Genomic DNA, 14,016 nt, shown 5'->3' with positions numbered 1-14,016 from the left:
AGGGGACTGGACACCTGAACCAACAAGTACTCAGTTGTAACTCCGCCTGCATGGGATACCATGCTCGATTTTAGATATTTTTTGCAGTTAATGGCTACCCCACCACCCTTTTTATTCATTCGATCATTTCGATACATCGTATACCCACCTATCTCAAAGTGCGCATCCTTTATCTCATGCCTCAGCCATGTCTCCGACACACATATAACATCCACCGAAGATTGCTCAAATGTTCTCCTAACCTGATCCATTTTCTCAATAAATAGGCTTCTCGCATTAAAGTGTACGACATTAAAACCCTTTTGACGACTGCATAAAATATTCATAAGTACAAGACTATTATCGCCAATGCTATTCGCATCATTACCCACCAACATTAGGACAGCAAAAGTGAAAAGCAACCTTAAGAAAACAAGAAAGTAAATAAATCGAGAAAGTGCAATAACTGAGTTAACTACCCTTACAAAGATTAATTCACTACAACTAGGACAAATACTTAAGACTAAACTAGCGAAACTGATGTAAGTCGTCTACGCAGCTTATGGCAGTTGGCGGGCTGTTCGAAGCGCTGTCACTCCTCACATACACTGCACCTCTAATTGTAAATGCTAACTTCAGCTTCCCATTTCGTCGCAATTTGACAGCTTATTGCAGCAGAAGTCTATTCTCTTTAGAGAGGCTTTCATAAATATGAAAAAAACCCTCACAACCAAGAGGATTTAGGGAATAGCCGACTTTGTTCTTTTCCGATGCTCACGAAAAGCTCGCAGGGTCCGGTTACGGTCGAGAGGCGAGTGAAATTTAATAATAATAGCACTATTTGGATTTGAATTTGAAGGTTTTGTGCGAAAAATATCTCTTATTTGAGGAGAATGGAAGTCAATAGATTTACACAACAGGTTAAATACACGTTTTAAGTCTTCACCTTCAAGATACGAGATGCCGAAAGCAACCGCATCAGCGGAGATATCCGGCGCAGCACTCTGTTCCATGACACCAGCTAACATATTTTTCATGCATGTCATGTCCTCTTCAAATTTCATCGCATTGGCTTCCAAAACAGAGATTCGAGCAGACGATTCAGAAATCGTAGCTTTAAGCACTGATATTTTATTTAATTTTATTTTTTCTTATACAATGCGATGTCAAATGTTTATAACATACAAATTTTCTATGTACCTTTTTTGAATTTTTTAATTTTAAGAATGGCTCTGTATTTTACATATATATCTGCCTATTACAATAACTAGTCGACCGTTTTGTGTTTGCGTCGACTTTAAATAAATAAATTAAATTAAATAAATAACAGACCGCAAACCTTTGGTTACTATTTTTAATCCTAGCAAACATCTGCCGCTGATGACAACAAACAGGTTACAACGTTGTGCTGTCATACTAATGGCGCACAATTTTGATATTAAATATAGGTCGACAACTGCGCATGGAAATGCAGACGCACTTTCACGCCTACCAATGCCCCCAGATAAAAACTTCGATAAGAAAGAAACCTGCTACAATATAACTAGCCTAGCGCCGCCGATCAATGCAGTAGTTATACAAGAACGAAGCAAAGCGGACAGCTTGCTAAAGAAGGTATGGCATTATGTATCAAATGGTTGGCCAGAAAAATTGCCACAATGCGATCAAGATATTTTGCCTTATTTCAATCGCAAATTTGCCTTAACCATTATAGACAATATGCTATGCTTACACACCGATGTTAGTCGAATAGTGATTCCTCGCTCTTTGCAGCAAAAAATTCTACAAATGTTGCATGAAGGCCATTGGGGAATAGTCCGTATGAAGCAGTTAGCACGTCAATATGTGTGGTGGCCAGGAATAGATACAGAGATATCAACTGGCGACGAGGATGGGATAGATACAGACATAACACAGCAAGCAGAAAAATGCAATGTATGTAAGGGCAATAATCCTGCCCCAGTTCCTGAATACCACAACTGGCCAAAAGCTACAACTGAATGGAAAAGAATACATATTGATTTTGCCGGTCCGATTTTCGGCTCAATGCGGCTTATTTGTGTCGATGCATATTCGCAGTTCCCATTCGTCACACAAATGCCATCGACCACAACCGAAAACATAATAACAGCATTATCAGCCATTTTCGCGATTGAGGGATATCCTAAAACCTTAGTTAGCGATAACGGTCCTCAGTTGACCTCCGATGCTTTCCAACAATTTTGTAAGATACATGGAATACACCATATAACAACAGCGCCCTTTCACCCAGCTTCAAATGGATTAGCTGAACTTTTCGTACAATCATTTAAGACGTCAGTCAACAAAAATATTCAAGACGGGTTATCAACAAAATCTGCATTTTGAGATATCTCGTTTCATATCGATTTACACCAAACATACAAGGAAAAACTCCAGCTGAGTTACTTCATGGCCGTCCAGTACGTACGCTTTTGAGCCAACTTTTTGCACATCCGAGAAAAATAACAAAAAACCATCAGCATTTAACAAAGTATGAAACCAATCAAAAGGTATACGCTCGAAACTACAGTAAATTAGAAAAATCTGTCGACGGTGTTATCAAAAGGAAAATTGGAAATAAGATGTACATGGTACAAACCACACAAGGCTACACAAAACGTCATGTTAACCAGCTAAAGGTGAGGTACAACGTAAACAACGAAGTAATAAATAAAGATTCAGAGACGTCTTATACATATCCAATAATTTCACCGTCAAATTCATTACGACGTTGTTCAGAAATACCGACATTACAACAGGATACACCTACAATGGAAATTGTTCCACAAAATGCTGAGCCATCTTCGAATCCGCTAGTGAATCAAAATCAAACGCCGAGGTCAAGCATTCCGTCCGAATCGGCTACACCTTTACGAAGAAGTAATCGAATACGTCGAGGTGTTAATCGCTATTCACCGCCGAACATTCGAAAACCAAGAAGAAACAATTTAACTTCATAAAATTAATTATTTATTAAATCAACTTTATCAAATTAAGGGTGGAGGTGTGTTATATATGTTAAATATTTCACGCAAATGTATTAATCTATTGTTGTATATATATACATAAATAATGCTCCACTCCAAATACATTCACATAGCCATGTAAATTAACCACATGCTTATTCGCATACATATGTACGTAGTTTTAAGTCTTATGCGGCAGTTATGTGGCAGTTATCCACGAACGTACGTAGAAAAAACGTGTCAACTGACACGACCAATCTTATGAGTGTGCAATGTAAACGAAAACTCACCGACGTGCAACGCCCGTACGTACGTAGCCCGGAATGTAGAAATCAAAACAATTTTGATTTTTTCCGTAAGAACGTGTCAGCTGATCGCTCTCTCACTAGACAGAGTTGCCTAGTAAACTTTTGTGCGCTAATTTTTGACCGTTTGCAATTTTATGGAAAAACGCCTAATTAAAGTTTGAAAAATTGTGGAAATAATTCGAAATAATTATGTAAAAGTGCTGATTATAAATATTTAATCTATTTATACTTATTTAATATGTATTCCGGCCTTTTACAATATCAAAAATTAAATTGGAAAAAGTTGATGTTTCCATAAGCATACATGCAAAATGGTCAATGGCAACAGTGCTTATCTGTAAACAATACACACACAAATATGTTATGTACATGTACACAGACGCACACATTGATTCCTACGGGCTTGAGAGTTCGGTCAAACGTGCATCGTACGACAAACGTCCTTACGTACGGCACACGTCGGTGGGTAACTGCCGCATTACTCACGAACGTACGTACCAAAAACGTGTCAGCTGACACGACCTATCTTATGAGTGTGCAATGTAAACGAAAACTCACCGACGTGCAACGCCCGTACGTACGTAGCCCGGAAAGTAGAAATCAAAACAATTTTAATTTTTTCCGTAAGAACGTGTCAGCTGATAGCTGAGTTGCCTAATAAACTTTTGTGCGCTAATTTTTGACCGTTTGCAATTTTATGCAAAAACACCTAATTAAAGTTTGAAAAATTGTGAAAATAATTCGAAATAATTATGTAAAAGTGCAGAGTATAAATATGTAATCTATTTATACTTATTTAATATTTATTACGGCCTTTTACAATATCAAAAATTTAATTGGAAAAAGTTGCTGTTTCCATAAGCATACATGCAAAATGGTCAATGGCAACAGTGCTTATCTGTAAACAATACACACACAAATATGTTATGTACATGTACACAGACGCACACATTGATTCCTACGGGCTTGAGAGTTCGGTCAAACGTGCTTCGTACGACAAACGTCCGTACGTACGGCACACGTCGGTGAGTAACTGCCGCATTAACAAATTAAATAAAGTCAGTCTCTCATCTATTCTCAACCTTAACGCGTGTACCTTCACAAACATATCACTTTTATTACAAAAGGAATAACTGTTCTGGTCCCTGACTATAATTTGTATAGGTTTCGCTAATGTTTTTTTTTATTCCTGTAAAAATTTTTGACGAAATATACATTGAACGAAACTCTATATATAACCTTTATGTCTACAGAAAATTTCATTCTTTTTTCCCCGAAACGCTAAGATTTTTACTCAAAAATGATAAAAAAACGACAATGGAAAACCCAAGTGAATGAAGCAACGCGACCCAGAAGCAAGTGAATATTTTGACAGCAAAAATGAGTGTTCGTGACACTTTGCGTCGCTATTAATACGAAAAAACCCAAGACAATCACATACAGTCACCGAAAGTCACTGAGAGTCACCGAAGGGAATGAATGCTCTTATATGATACGAATTTGGTTTCACTTGGGTGAAAGTGACTCTTCGCGTCGCTTTGCGTTATACATAATAACGCCGTAAGATATCAATTTGTTTACGCATGGGTGAAAGTGACTCTTCGCGTCGCTTTGCGTTATACACAATAACGTCGTAAATATTAGGGCCGTTCCATTGGTTTATCGAGCTCTGGCTCTGGCTCAAATCTCATTGGAACGATCTGGATCAACTTTATGAGAACTGGCAGCAATAATATAAAACATCTGTTTTGTTGAAAATAAGAAGAAACGTACACAAAATTTTAAGATACTGATAGAATTATTGTCATTTGAATAGTTTCGCACGTAAGCAAACTATTTATTTTCCTTACATCATCTTCAAGTTCTTTACTCTTTCAGTGTTTTTGCTTTTAAATATGGCGAATTATTTTATGTATACACAAATGTACACATATTTAGTTCAGTGCTACAATGGCTCAACTATATGGTTGGCTCATCTCACCAGCTGATTTTATTTTTTTCATTTCACTGTAGTAGAGATTGTCAGAAGGAGATGGCAAACTTAAAATGAAACCAACGAATTTACAACATTTTCTTACTACATACAAATGCTGCTAAATTTTATGATTTCATTCCATTCCATTCGTCTAACAGCAACACTCTGATTTCGGCAATGTGAACAAATGTATGTTGTTGCTGTAGAGATGAACCAACCATATAGTTGAGCCATGAGTGCTACCAACTCAAAAGTGGTTAGCTGTCAAAAAATCTACTACAGAAAACGAAACGAACAGAACTGCTATACGGATCAGAAATTGAACCAGATAAATATCAGGATCACAACGTTGTTGTTGCATTTGCATGTTAAATTTCTATCCGTATCTCGCTCAAGTCTCAATGGAACGTAACCAAAGAGGATAAATACAATAAGAGCCGTCACTCGTTATTTTTTAGGCATTTACTCGATGTATACTGAGAGGTAAGCGGCAATTACCCACCAACGTTTGCCGTACGTACGGACGTTTGTCGTACGAAACACGCTTGAGCGAACCCTCAAGCCCGTAGGAATCATTGTGTGCGTCTGTGTACATGTATATAACATATTTGTGTGTGTATTGTTTACAGTTAAGCACTGTTGCCATTGACCATTTTGCATGCATGCTTATGGAAACATCAACTTTTTCCAATTTAATTTTTGATGTTGTAAAAGGCTGGAATTAATATTAAATAAATATAAATAGATCACATATTTATAATCTGCACTTTTACATAATTATTTCGAATTATTGTCACAATTTTTCAATCTTTAATTGGGTGTTTTTGCATGAAACTGCAAACGGTCAAAAATTAGCGCACAAAAGTTTACTAGGCAACTCTGTCTAGTGAGAGGGCGATCAGCTGACACGTTCTTACGGAAAAAATCAAAATTGTTTTGATTTCTACGTTCCGGGCTAGGTACGTGCGGGCGTTGCACGTCGGTGAGTTTTCGTTTACATTGCATACTCATAAGATAGGTCGTGTCAGCTGACACGTTTTTGGTACGTACGTTCGTGAGTAACTGCCGCAGTAGTCGCTACTTTTTTTTTGGGCGAGATGTTTATGAATGTCTTCTATACATTTTCGTGGGGTATTTGTGTTTATTTTTCCGACTGTATTTAATTAACTTATTTAATTCTCATTCCAAAAATCACAGTTGCACAAGGGGCCTACACGGCATGGATAAATGCGAGGCAATTAAAAATGTCCCTCTCAGAAAACATTCGGCATCAATTTTTTCAATTTCCAGCGAATACTCGCCACAAAATAAACAGTGACGGCTCTTATTGTATTTATCCTCTTTGACGTAACTATTAAATTGTACCTACTGTAACTGTGATGAAGATGATCAAAAGTGCGAAAGCTAAAAAATCGAAAAATTAAAAAAATAGATCGATTAAATCTATTAAAAAATCGAGGAATCAGGCTAGCTGCTGATAATCCTCAAAATTTTATTAAAAGAGATTACAATCTATAGAGGGCTAATAAAATGGAATATTTACGTCCTGTTTGGAACTGCCTGACTACATTTTGTGGATGTATTCATTGCTCGGAAGATATTGCTAACCAGGTTTGTGTTGAAATGCAATCAATTTCAAAGAAAATGATGTCTTATTTCCCCTTTCTAGTTCAATTATGAACCAAGTGAACGCACTTACCTATTAGCTGATCCAACAGTTCACAATAGCCCAGCCTTGAGGCAAGCAAACTTGGATAACGTTAACAACGGCTTCTCTCAATCATTGCCTAAAAAGGATGAAAATTCGTTGTGTCGTTTGGTGCAAACGACAGCTATGTGAGTTTAATCTAAATGGTGTATTTAGCAGTTGAGTTAACAGTGCTTCGCCTTATTCAACTACCTTGCCATCGAAGTCCTCAACCGGAGTCCAAGGAAACTGGCTGTATCAACCTGGGCGGACTATAGTGAGATTAGTGTTATAGGCGTAGGTTGCACAATTCAATTGAAAAGATGATTGGTGTCTTATGTGTACACATCGCATGCAGGACATACATTAAGTATGTCGGGGTTGATTCTGGACAAGTATGAGTTTAACCTGTTGCAGCTGGGCCAGGGTGATTCGTGTCTCCTTTGTTAGTATGCTTTCTATATTTCTTGTGCAAGGGTAGGATATTGCATGTTATTAACGGGGTTCACCGGGCGGGTCTTGGCAAAGGCGTTTGCGATTCTGTGTGGATGTGGCCTAGGGCCTGCTTATGCTTGTCTGGATCAAACGGCTGTGTTGGCAGGTGCCGCATCTCGTTATAGTGCTTATGGAGATTTTCCCTTAAGCCCCGTGGAGGCGGTGCTGGATCAAGCAGTTCTTTGCTGGGATGTCACGGTATGTGACATTTTAACAAAAACTGTTGTTGCTGTAGCAGTGCTTTGCCTCATCTCCAATATCCTCTAACGGGAGTCCAAGAAAACTTCTGTTTCAACAGGGATTAACCATATTGAGAGGGGTGTTAGAGGAGTTGGTTCGGGTTCACACAGAAACTGTTTGGTTAGCATTTAATTTCTCTCCCTATGCGGAGTATTCTCGCCTCATTATGTAGATAGTGTTCTGGGAACATAAGAAGACAGCCCGTAGCGGTTCTGACGGCGAAATTTGACAGGCCTGTATTTTCTCCCAGTAAGTAGCCTTTAGGATTGGCGACCAAACGGGGACGCGTAGCATGCAATCGGCTGCCCAATTGCTTGGTAAGAGGTAATGAGCGTTTTTTATCTTTACCCGAAATACTGCCGGAAAAAGACAGTCGGAAGCGTAGTGCCATTGACGTGGACGTTCAATATGGTCGACATTTGGCGCATCCATGTTGTAAATAAGGTTGCCGATGATTTGGTCGGTGACACTCAGGTTTCGCGTGGCGAAAAAACTGGAGAGATCAGGGAGATAGCCGTTTATTTTGTTGCAAGGCTCATCGATCTGTGGGCCTGGGCCTGTGGCAATTATTTTGCAGTCATCGGCGTAGGAAACGATAGTTGTTATTGTAGCAGTGCATCGCCCCATCCAATAGGTGCGACCGATCACGATCATCAATATCCTCTAACGGGAGTGCAAGGATACTTGCTGCTTCAACAGGGTGGACCATACGGAGAGGGGTGCTAGAGGCGTTGGTTCCACAATGCAGTTAAAGAGATGGTTGGAGTCAGGTTGGGACACATTACAAGCAGGACATATGTTTTGTGTGTCAGGGTTCATTCTGGATAGGTATTCAGATCAAAATTGAGCTGGAGTGACTCGCGTTTCCCAAGGAGAGTACGTTCCTCTTCTACTAGTTTTGGGGATAGCTCTTTGAGTACAGGATACCCCGGGTAATTCTTGGCATAGAGGTCCGACGTCTGTTTGTGGAGTTCACTGAGGACCTGCTTGTTTGTTAGTTTGTTAGCTTCATACGGCTGTGGTGCCGTATTTTTTCATAATGCTTACGGAGATGACTCCTTAAGCCCCTGGGCGGTGTTGGCTCATCAATCAGATGTCTGTTGGGCCGCCCAGGTTCCTGGGTATTCAACAGGAACTGTTTGGTTAGCATTTCATTTCATAGATGGTGTTATGGCGACATAAACAAAACAACCCGTGGTGGTTTTGAGCGCGGTATTTGGCAGGCCTGTAGCTTCTTCCAGTTAGTAGTTGTTGTTGTTGTTGTTGTAGCAATGCTCGCCCCACCTAATAGCCGCGACCGATCACAAATTGTCATCAATATCCTCTAACGGGAGTCCAAGGAACCTTGCCGTTTCAACAGGGGTGGACCATAAGGAAAGGGGTGTTAGAGGCGTTGGTTCCACATTACAATTAAAGAGATGGTTGGTGTCATGTGGGGACACATTGCAAGCAGGGCATACATTTTGTATGTCGGGGTTGATTCTGGATAGGTAAGAGTTTAACCTGTTACAGTATCCAGAACGAAGTTGAGCAAGAGTGACACGCGTTTCCCTGGGGAGTATGCGTTCCTCTTCTGCGAGTTCTGTATATTTTTCTTCAAGTACTGGATTCACCGGGCAATTCCCGACATAAAGGTCCGACGCCTGTCTATGGAGTTCACAAAGGACCTGCTTGTGTTTTTCCGCTTCATACTACTGGGTTCTCAGGTGCCGTATTTCCTCAAAATGCTTACGGAGATGACTCCTTAGGCCCCTAGGCGGTGCTGGTTCGTCAATCAGATGTCTGTTGGGATGCCCAGGTTTCTGGGTATTCAACAGAAACTGTTTGGTCAGCATCTCATTTCTCTCCCTGATGGGGAGTATTCTCGCCTCATTATGCAGATGGTGTTCTGGGGACATAAGAAGACAGCCCGTGGCGATTCTGAGAGCAGTATTTTGGCAGGCCTGTAGTTTCTTCCAGTGGGTGGTTTTTAGGCTTGGCGACCATATGGGTGACGCGTAGCACGTAATCGGCTGGCTAATTGCTTTGTATGTGGTCAAGAGCGTTTCTTTATCTTTTCCCCAGGTACTGCCAGCAAGGGATTTGAGGATTTTATTACGGCTCTGAATTCTTGGAACAATTGCGGTTGCGTGCGCACCAAAATGTAGATCCTGATCAAACGTCACACCCAAGATTTTGGGGTGTAGGACAGTCGGTAGCGTAGTGCCATCGACGTGGATGTTCAATATGGTCGACATTTGGGGCGTCCATGTTGTAAATAAGGTCGCGGAAGATTTAGTCGGTGACAATGCCAGGTTTCGCGAGGCGAAAAAACTGGAGAGATCAGGGAGATAGCCGTTTATTTTATTGCATAGCTCATCGATCTTTGGGCCTGGGCCTGTGGCCATTATTGTGCAGTCATCGGCGTAGGAAACGATTGTGACTCCTTCCGGTGGTGAAGGTAGCTTAGATATGTAGAAATTAAACAAAAGCGGGGATAGGACACCACCCTGTGGCACCCCTTGTTTAATTCTCCTTTGTTTTGATGTTTCGTTTCTGATATGCACCGATGCCTGCCGACCACCCAGATAATTTGCGGTCCACCTTTTAAGACAAGGGGGAAGGGTAGACCCTTCCAGGTCTTGCAGTAACGAGCCATGGTTGACCGTATCAAAAGCTTTTGATAGGTCTAACGCTACGAGTACTGTTCTATGGTGGGGATATTGATTCAAACCGCAATTTATCTGGGTGCTAATGACATTTAGCGCGGAGGTAGTGCTATGGAGTTTTCTGAAGCCATGCTGATGAGGGGCTAGCTGCAAATGTGCTTGGAAATAAGGGAGCAAAATGGCTTCAAGCGTCTTTGCCACTGGCGATAGGAGAGATATCGGACGATATGACTCACCTACGTTAGCTGGTTTCCCAGGCTTTAGTAGCGCGACCACCTTGGCCATTTTCCATTTCTCGGGTATGACAAAGGTGGAAAGAGACAGGTTGAAGACATGCGCTAAATATTTGAAACCCTCTTTCCCTAGGTTTTTAAGCATCAGCATGGCTATGCCGTCTGGGCCCACTGCTTTGGATGGTTTAGCGCGACCAATGGCGTCCTCAACCTCTCTAGCGGTGATGGTAATTGGTGACGCGCTGAGTTTGTGTTTATGTGCGTGTCTATTGGCTCTCCGTCTATCTTTGTCGACCGTAGGATGCATTATATATTGTCGGCAGAAAGCGCTCGCGCATTTTTTCGCATCCGACAGCACCTTATCGCCAAAGGCGATGGAAACTTTGTTGTTGTTGTTGTAGCAATGCTCGCCCCACCTAATAGCCGCGACCGATCAAAAATTGTCATAAATATCCTCTAACGGGAGTCCAAGGAAACTTGCCGTTTCAACAGGGGTGGACCATAAGGAAAGGGGTGTTAGAGGCGTTGGTTCCACATTACAGTTAAAGAGATGGTTAGTGTCATGTGGGGACACATTGCAAGCAGGGCATACATTTTGTATGTCGGGGTTTATTCTGGATAGGTAAGAGTTTAACCTGTTACAGTATCCAGAACGAAGTTGAGCAAGAGTGACACGCGTTTCCCTGGGGAGTATGCGTTCCTCTTCTGCGAGTTCTGGATATTTTTCTTCAAGTACTGGATTCACCGGGCAATTCCCGACATAAAGGTCCGACGCCTGTCTATGGAGTTCACCAAGGACCTGCTTGTGTTTTTCCGCTTCATACGGCTGGGTTCTCAGGTGCCGTATTTCCTCAAAATGCTTACGGAGATGACTCCTTAGGCCCCTAGGCGGTGCTGGTTCGTCAATCAGATGTCTGTTGGGATGCCCAGGTTTCTGGGTATTCAACAGAAACTGTTTGGTCAGCATCTCATTTCTCTCCCTGATGGGGGGTATTCTCGCCTCATTATGCAGATGGTGTTCTGGGGACATAAGAAGACAGCCCGTGGCGATTCTGAGAGCAGTATTTTGGCAGGCCTGTAGTTTCTTCCAGTGGGTGGTTTTTAGGCTTGGCGACCATATGGGTGACGCGTAGCACGTAATCGGCTGGCTAATTGCTTTGTATGTGGTCAAGAGCGTTTCTTTATCTTTTCCCCAGGTACTGCCAGCAAGGGATTTGAGGATTTTATTACGGCTCTGAATTCTTGGAACAATTGCGGTTGCGTGCGCACCAAAATGTAGATCCTGATCAAACGTCACACCCAAGATTTTGGGGTGTAGGACAGTCGGTAGCGTAGAAACTTTGGAAACTTTATCTTTGTGCTTAGTCGGATTCGATAGGGACTTTACGGTGGACCAAAGTTTACCTACACCGGTAGAGAGGTTACAACCTCTTAGGTGCTCTTCCCATTTCGCCCGCTTGTGTTCGTCCACAAGCAATCTGATGCGTTGGTTTATATCCCTTATTTGGGGGTCGCCTGGATCAAGCTGTCTTATAAGGTCGCGTTCCCTCGCTAAGCTCGCGGCCTCCGCCGGGAAGTGGGGCCGGATTTCGGGAATTCTCCCGGCGGGAATGAAATGTGCCGAGGCGGATTCAATGACCTTACGGAAGGCACGCTCCCCTTGGCGGGCATCAGTCGGGATAGGGAGGGCAGCAAAGCTGCTGTCTGTTGCAGATTTATATTCTTCCCACTTTCCTTTTTTGAAGTTTATGAAAGCGCGTTTTTCGGTGACGATGAAGTCGGCGGTACGCCGAACGAAATAAGCATGGGCAGGTGGTCGGATGCCAATGTTACCATCGGCTGCCAGTTGACGCAGTTTACGAGTTCTGCGCTCACGATTGAGATATCTGGCGAGCTATGACAGCTTCCTACCATACGTGTGGGGGCGTCTCCGTTTATTGTGCAGAACGTCGTTTCGTCTATTTGATCCGCCAACATCTCACCCCTACTGTCCGCCCGCAAGTTTGAATGCCACAGGTCGTGATGGGCATTGAAATCGCCTAAGATAATGCGATTGTTGCCAGTGAGTAAGGCCTCGATATTAGGGCGGTATCCACTGGGGCAACAGGTGACAGGAGGGATGTAGATGTTGATGATTTCTAGATTTGCATCGCCTGACCGGACAGATAGGCCTTGACGTTCTAAAACATTGTCACTGCGGTCGATGCCAGGATCAAATATATGATATTGCACAGAGTGGTGTATAATAAACGCGAAGCCGCCTCCATTTCCGCTCTCGCGGTCTTTCCTGTGGACATTATAACCAGAGCAGGTCTGCAATGCAGATCTTGCTGTGAGTTTAGTCTCTTGAATCGCAGCAATGCGGATGTTGTGCCGCTTCATGAAATCGACTATCTCCGTAGTCTTCCCAGTTAGTCCATTACAGTTGAACTGCAGAATTCTGAAGTGCATGAGGGGTGACGCCGCCACTCTAGGGGTAAGTGAGGGGTGACTACGCCTAGGTTGTGGAAGGCCAGGACGCAATTGCTGTTGTGGCCTTGGGACTGGGCGCCCTTGGGCAAGCATTGGGGTACCCGGATGATTTGGGTTTGCGACCTGGCAACATGGCGCGATGAAACCCGTCGAGGGGTTGTTAGAATCTACTATATTTGTTGCATTTTTTATAGCAACTTTGATTTGTTGTCCTCTCTCATTCTACGACATTTCATTTCCTCTATCAGATCCTCGGTTTTGGATATATATTGCTCTTTTTCGATTAGCACAGTGGTGTTTCCTTTGTCCGCTTTCGTTGTGACAATATTGTTTTTCCTTCTTTTATGCCGTAGATTCTTTATTGTTTTCTCCTCTGTATTCGGTTTTTGTCCTTCTTGTGCTTTCACCTCCTTTTTTATGATTTCCCTGCACATGTGTCTTGCGTGCTCCTGTTCTTCCTGTGGTATCAATGATATTGCGATCTCCGCATCTACAATCGCTTGCTCCGTTTTTCTTACTGTATTCTGGTCCATGATATTGTGCTTCAGGCCCTTTTCGAGAAGTTGTGCCTCTTCCTTGGTAATGGCCACTGTTGTGAGGTTAACGAACTTGTCATGAAACTGGTGAGTGTTTTGGTTTTGGTTACCCTCTCGTCGTCCTGCCAGCTTGTCCAATTTTCGGTTCAGCGACCTGTATTTTTGTTGTAGTTCCTGATCGACCTCTGTCTTAATGCGGTCGAAACATTCCATTAATGCAGTCGTAGGTAGTTGTTCTGCCAATCTTAAATGGATAGATAATAACTCGGCATTTATCTCATCCTTCTTCGAGTATAAGCTTTCCAACTCATATTTTTAAAAATCCTTTTCCGCTTTTCTAACTGTCTTCCTGCTAGATTTGGTATTTGCCTTTATTGTTATTTGTTGAACCAAATGCTCGCCTTTGCTTTATATATTTTCAGTAGGCGTCGCTTGTAAATTGTTAGTAGTCCGTTC

General features: G+C 42.2%; 1 protein-coding gene across 2 annotated transcripts in view; it reads left to right on the top strand.

Annotated features, from left to right (window-relative positions):
- Positions 1–6,602: 6,602 nt before the first annotated feature.
- The window catches only part of Lamtor1 (Late endosomal/lysosomal adaptor, MAPK and MTOR activator 1), a 318,543-nt gene continuing 311,129 nt past the window's right edge, over positions 6,603–14,016 (top strand). The window contains exons 1-2 of one of the 2 annotated variants that reach the window (XM_067788982.1): positions 6,603–6,860; positions 6,919–7,085. In XM_067788982.1, the coding sequence (XP_067645083.1) occupies positions 6,780–6,860; positions 6,919–7,085 (248 nt within the window). In that variant the 5' untranslated portion in view covers positions 6,603–6,779. The remainder of the gene's footprint in view (positions 6,861–6,918; positions 7,086–14,016) is intronic. The other variant, XM_067788981.1, reaches the window with a different exon arrangement.

The sequence above is a fragment of the Eurosta solidaginis genome, chromosome 5, assembly GCF_040869045.1.
Source record: "Eurosta solidaginis isolate ZX-2024a chromosome 5, ASM4086904v1, whole genome shotgun sequence".
NCBI classification, from domain to species: Eukaryota; Metazoa; Arthropoda; class Insecta; order Diptera; family Tephritidae; genus Eurosta; species Eurosta solidaginis.
This window is presented reverse-complemented; position numbering and strand designations above follow the sequence as displayed.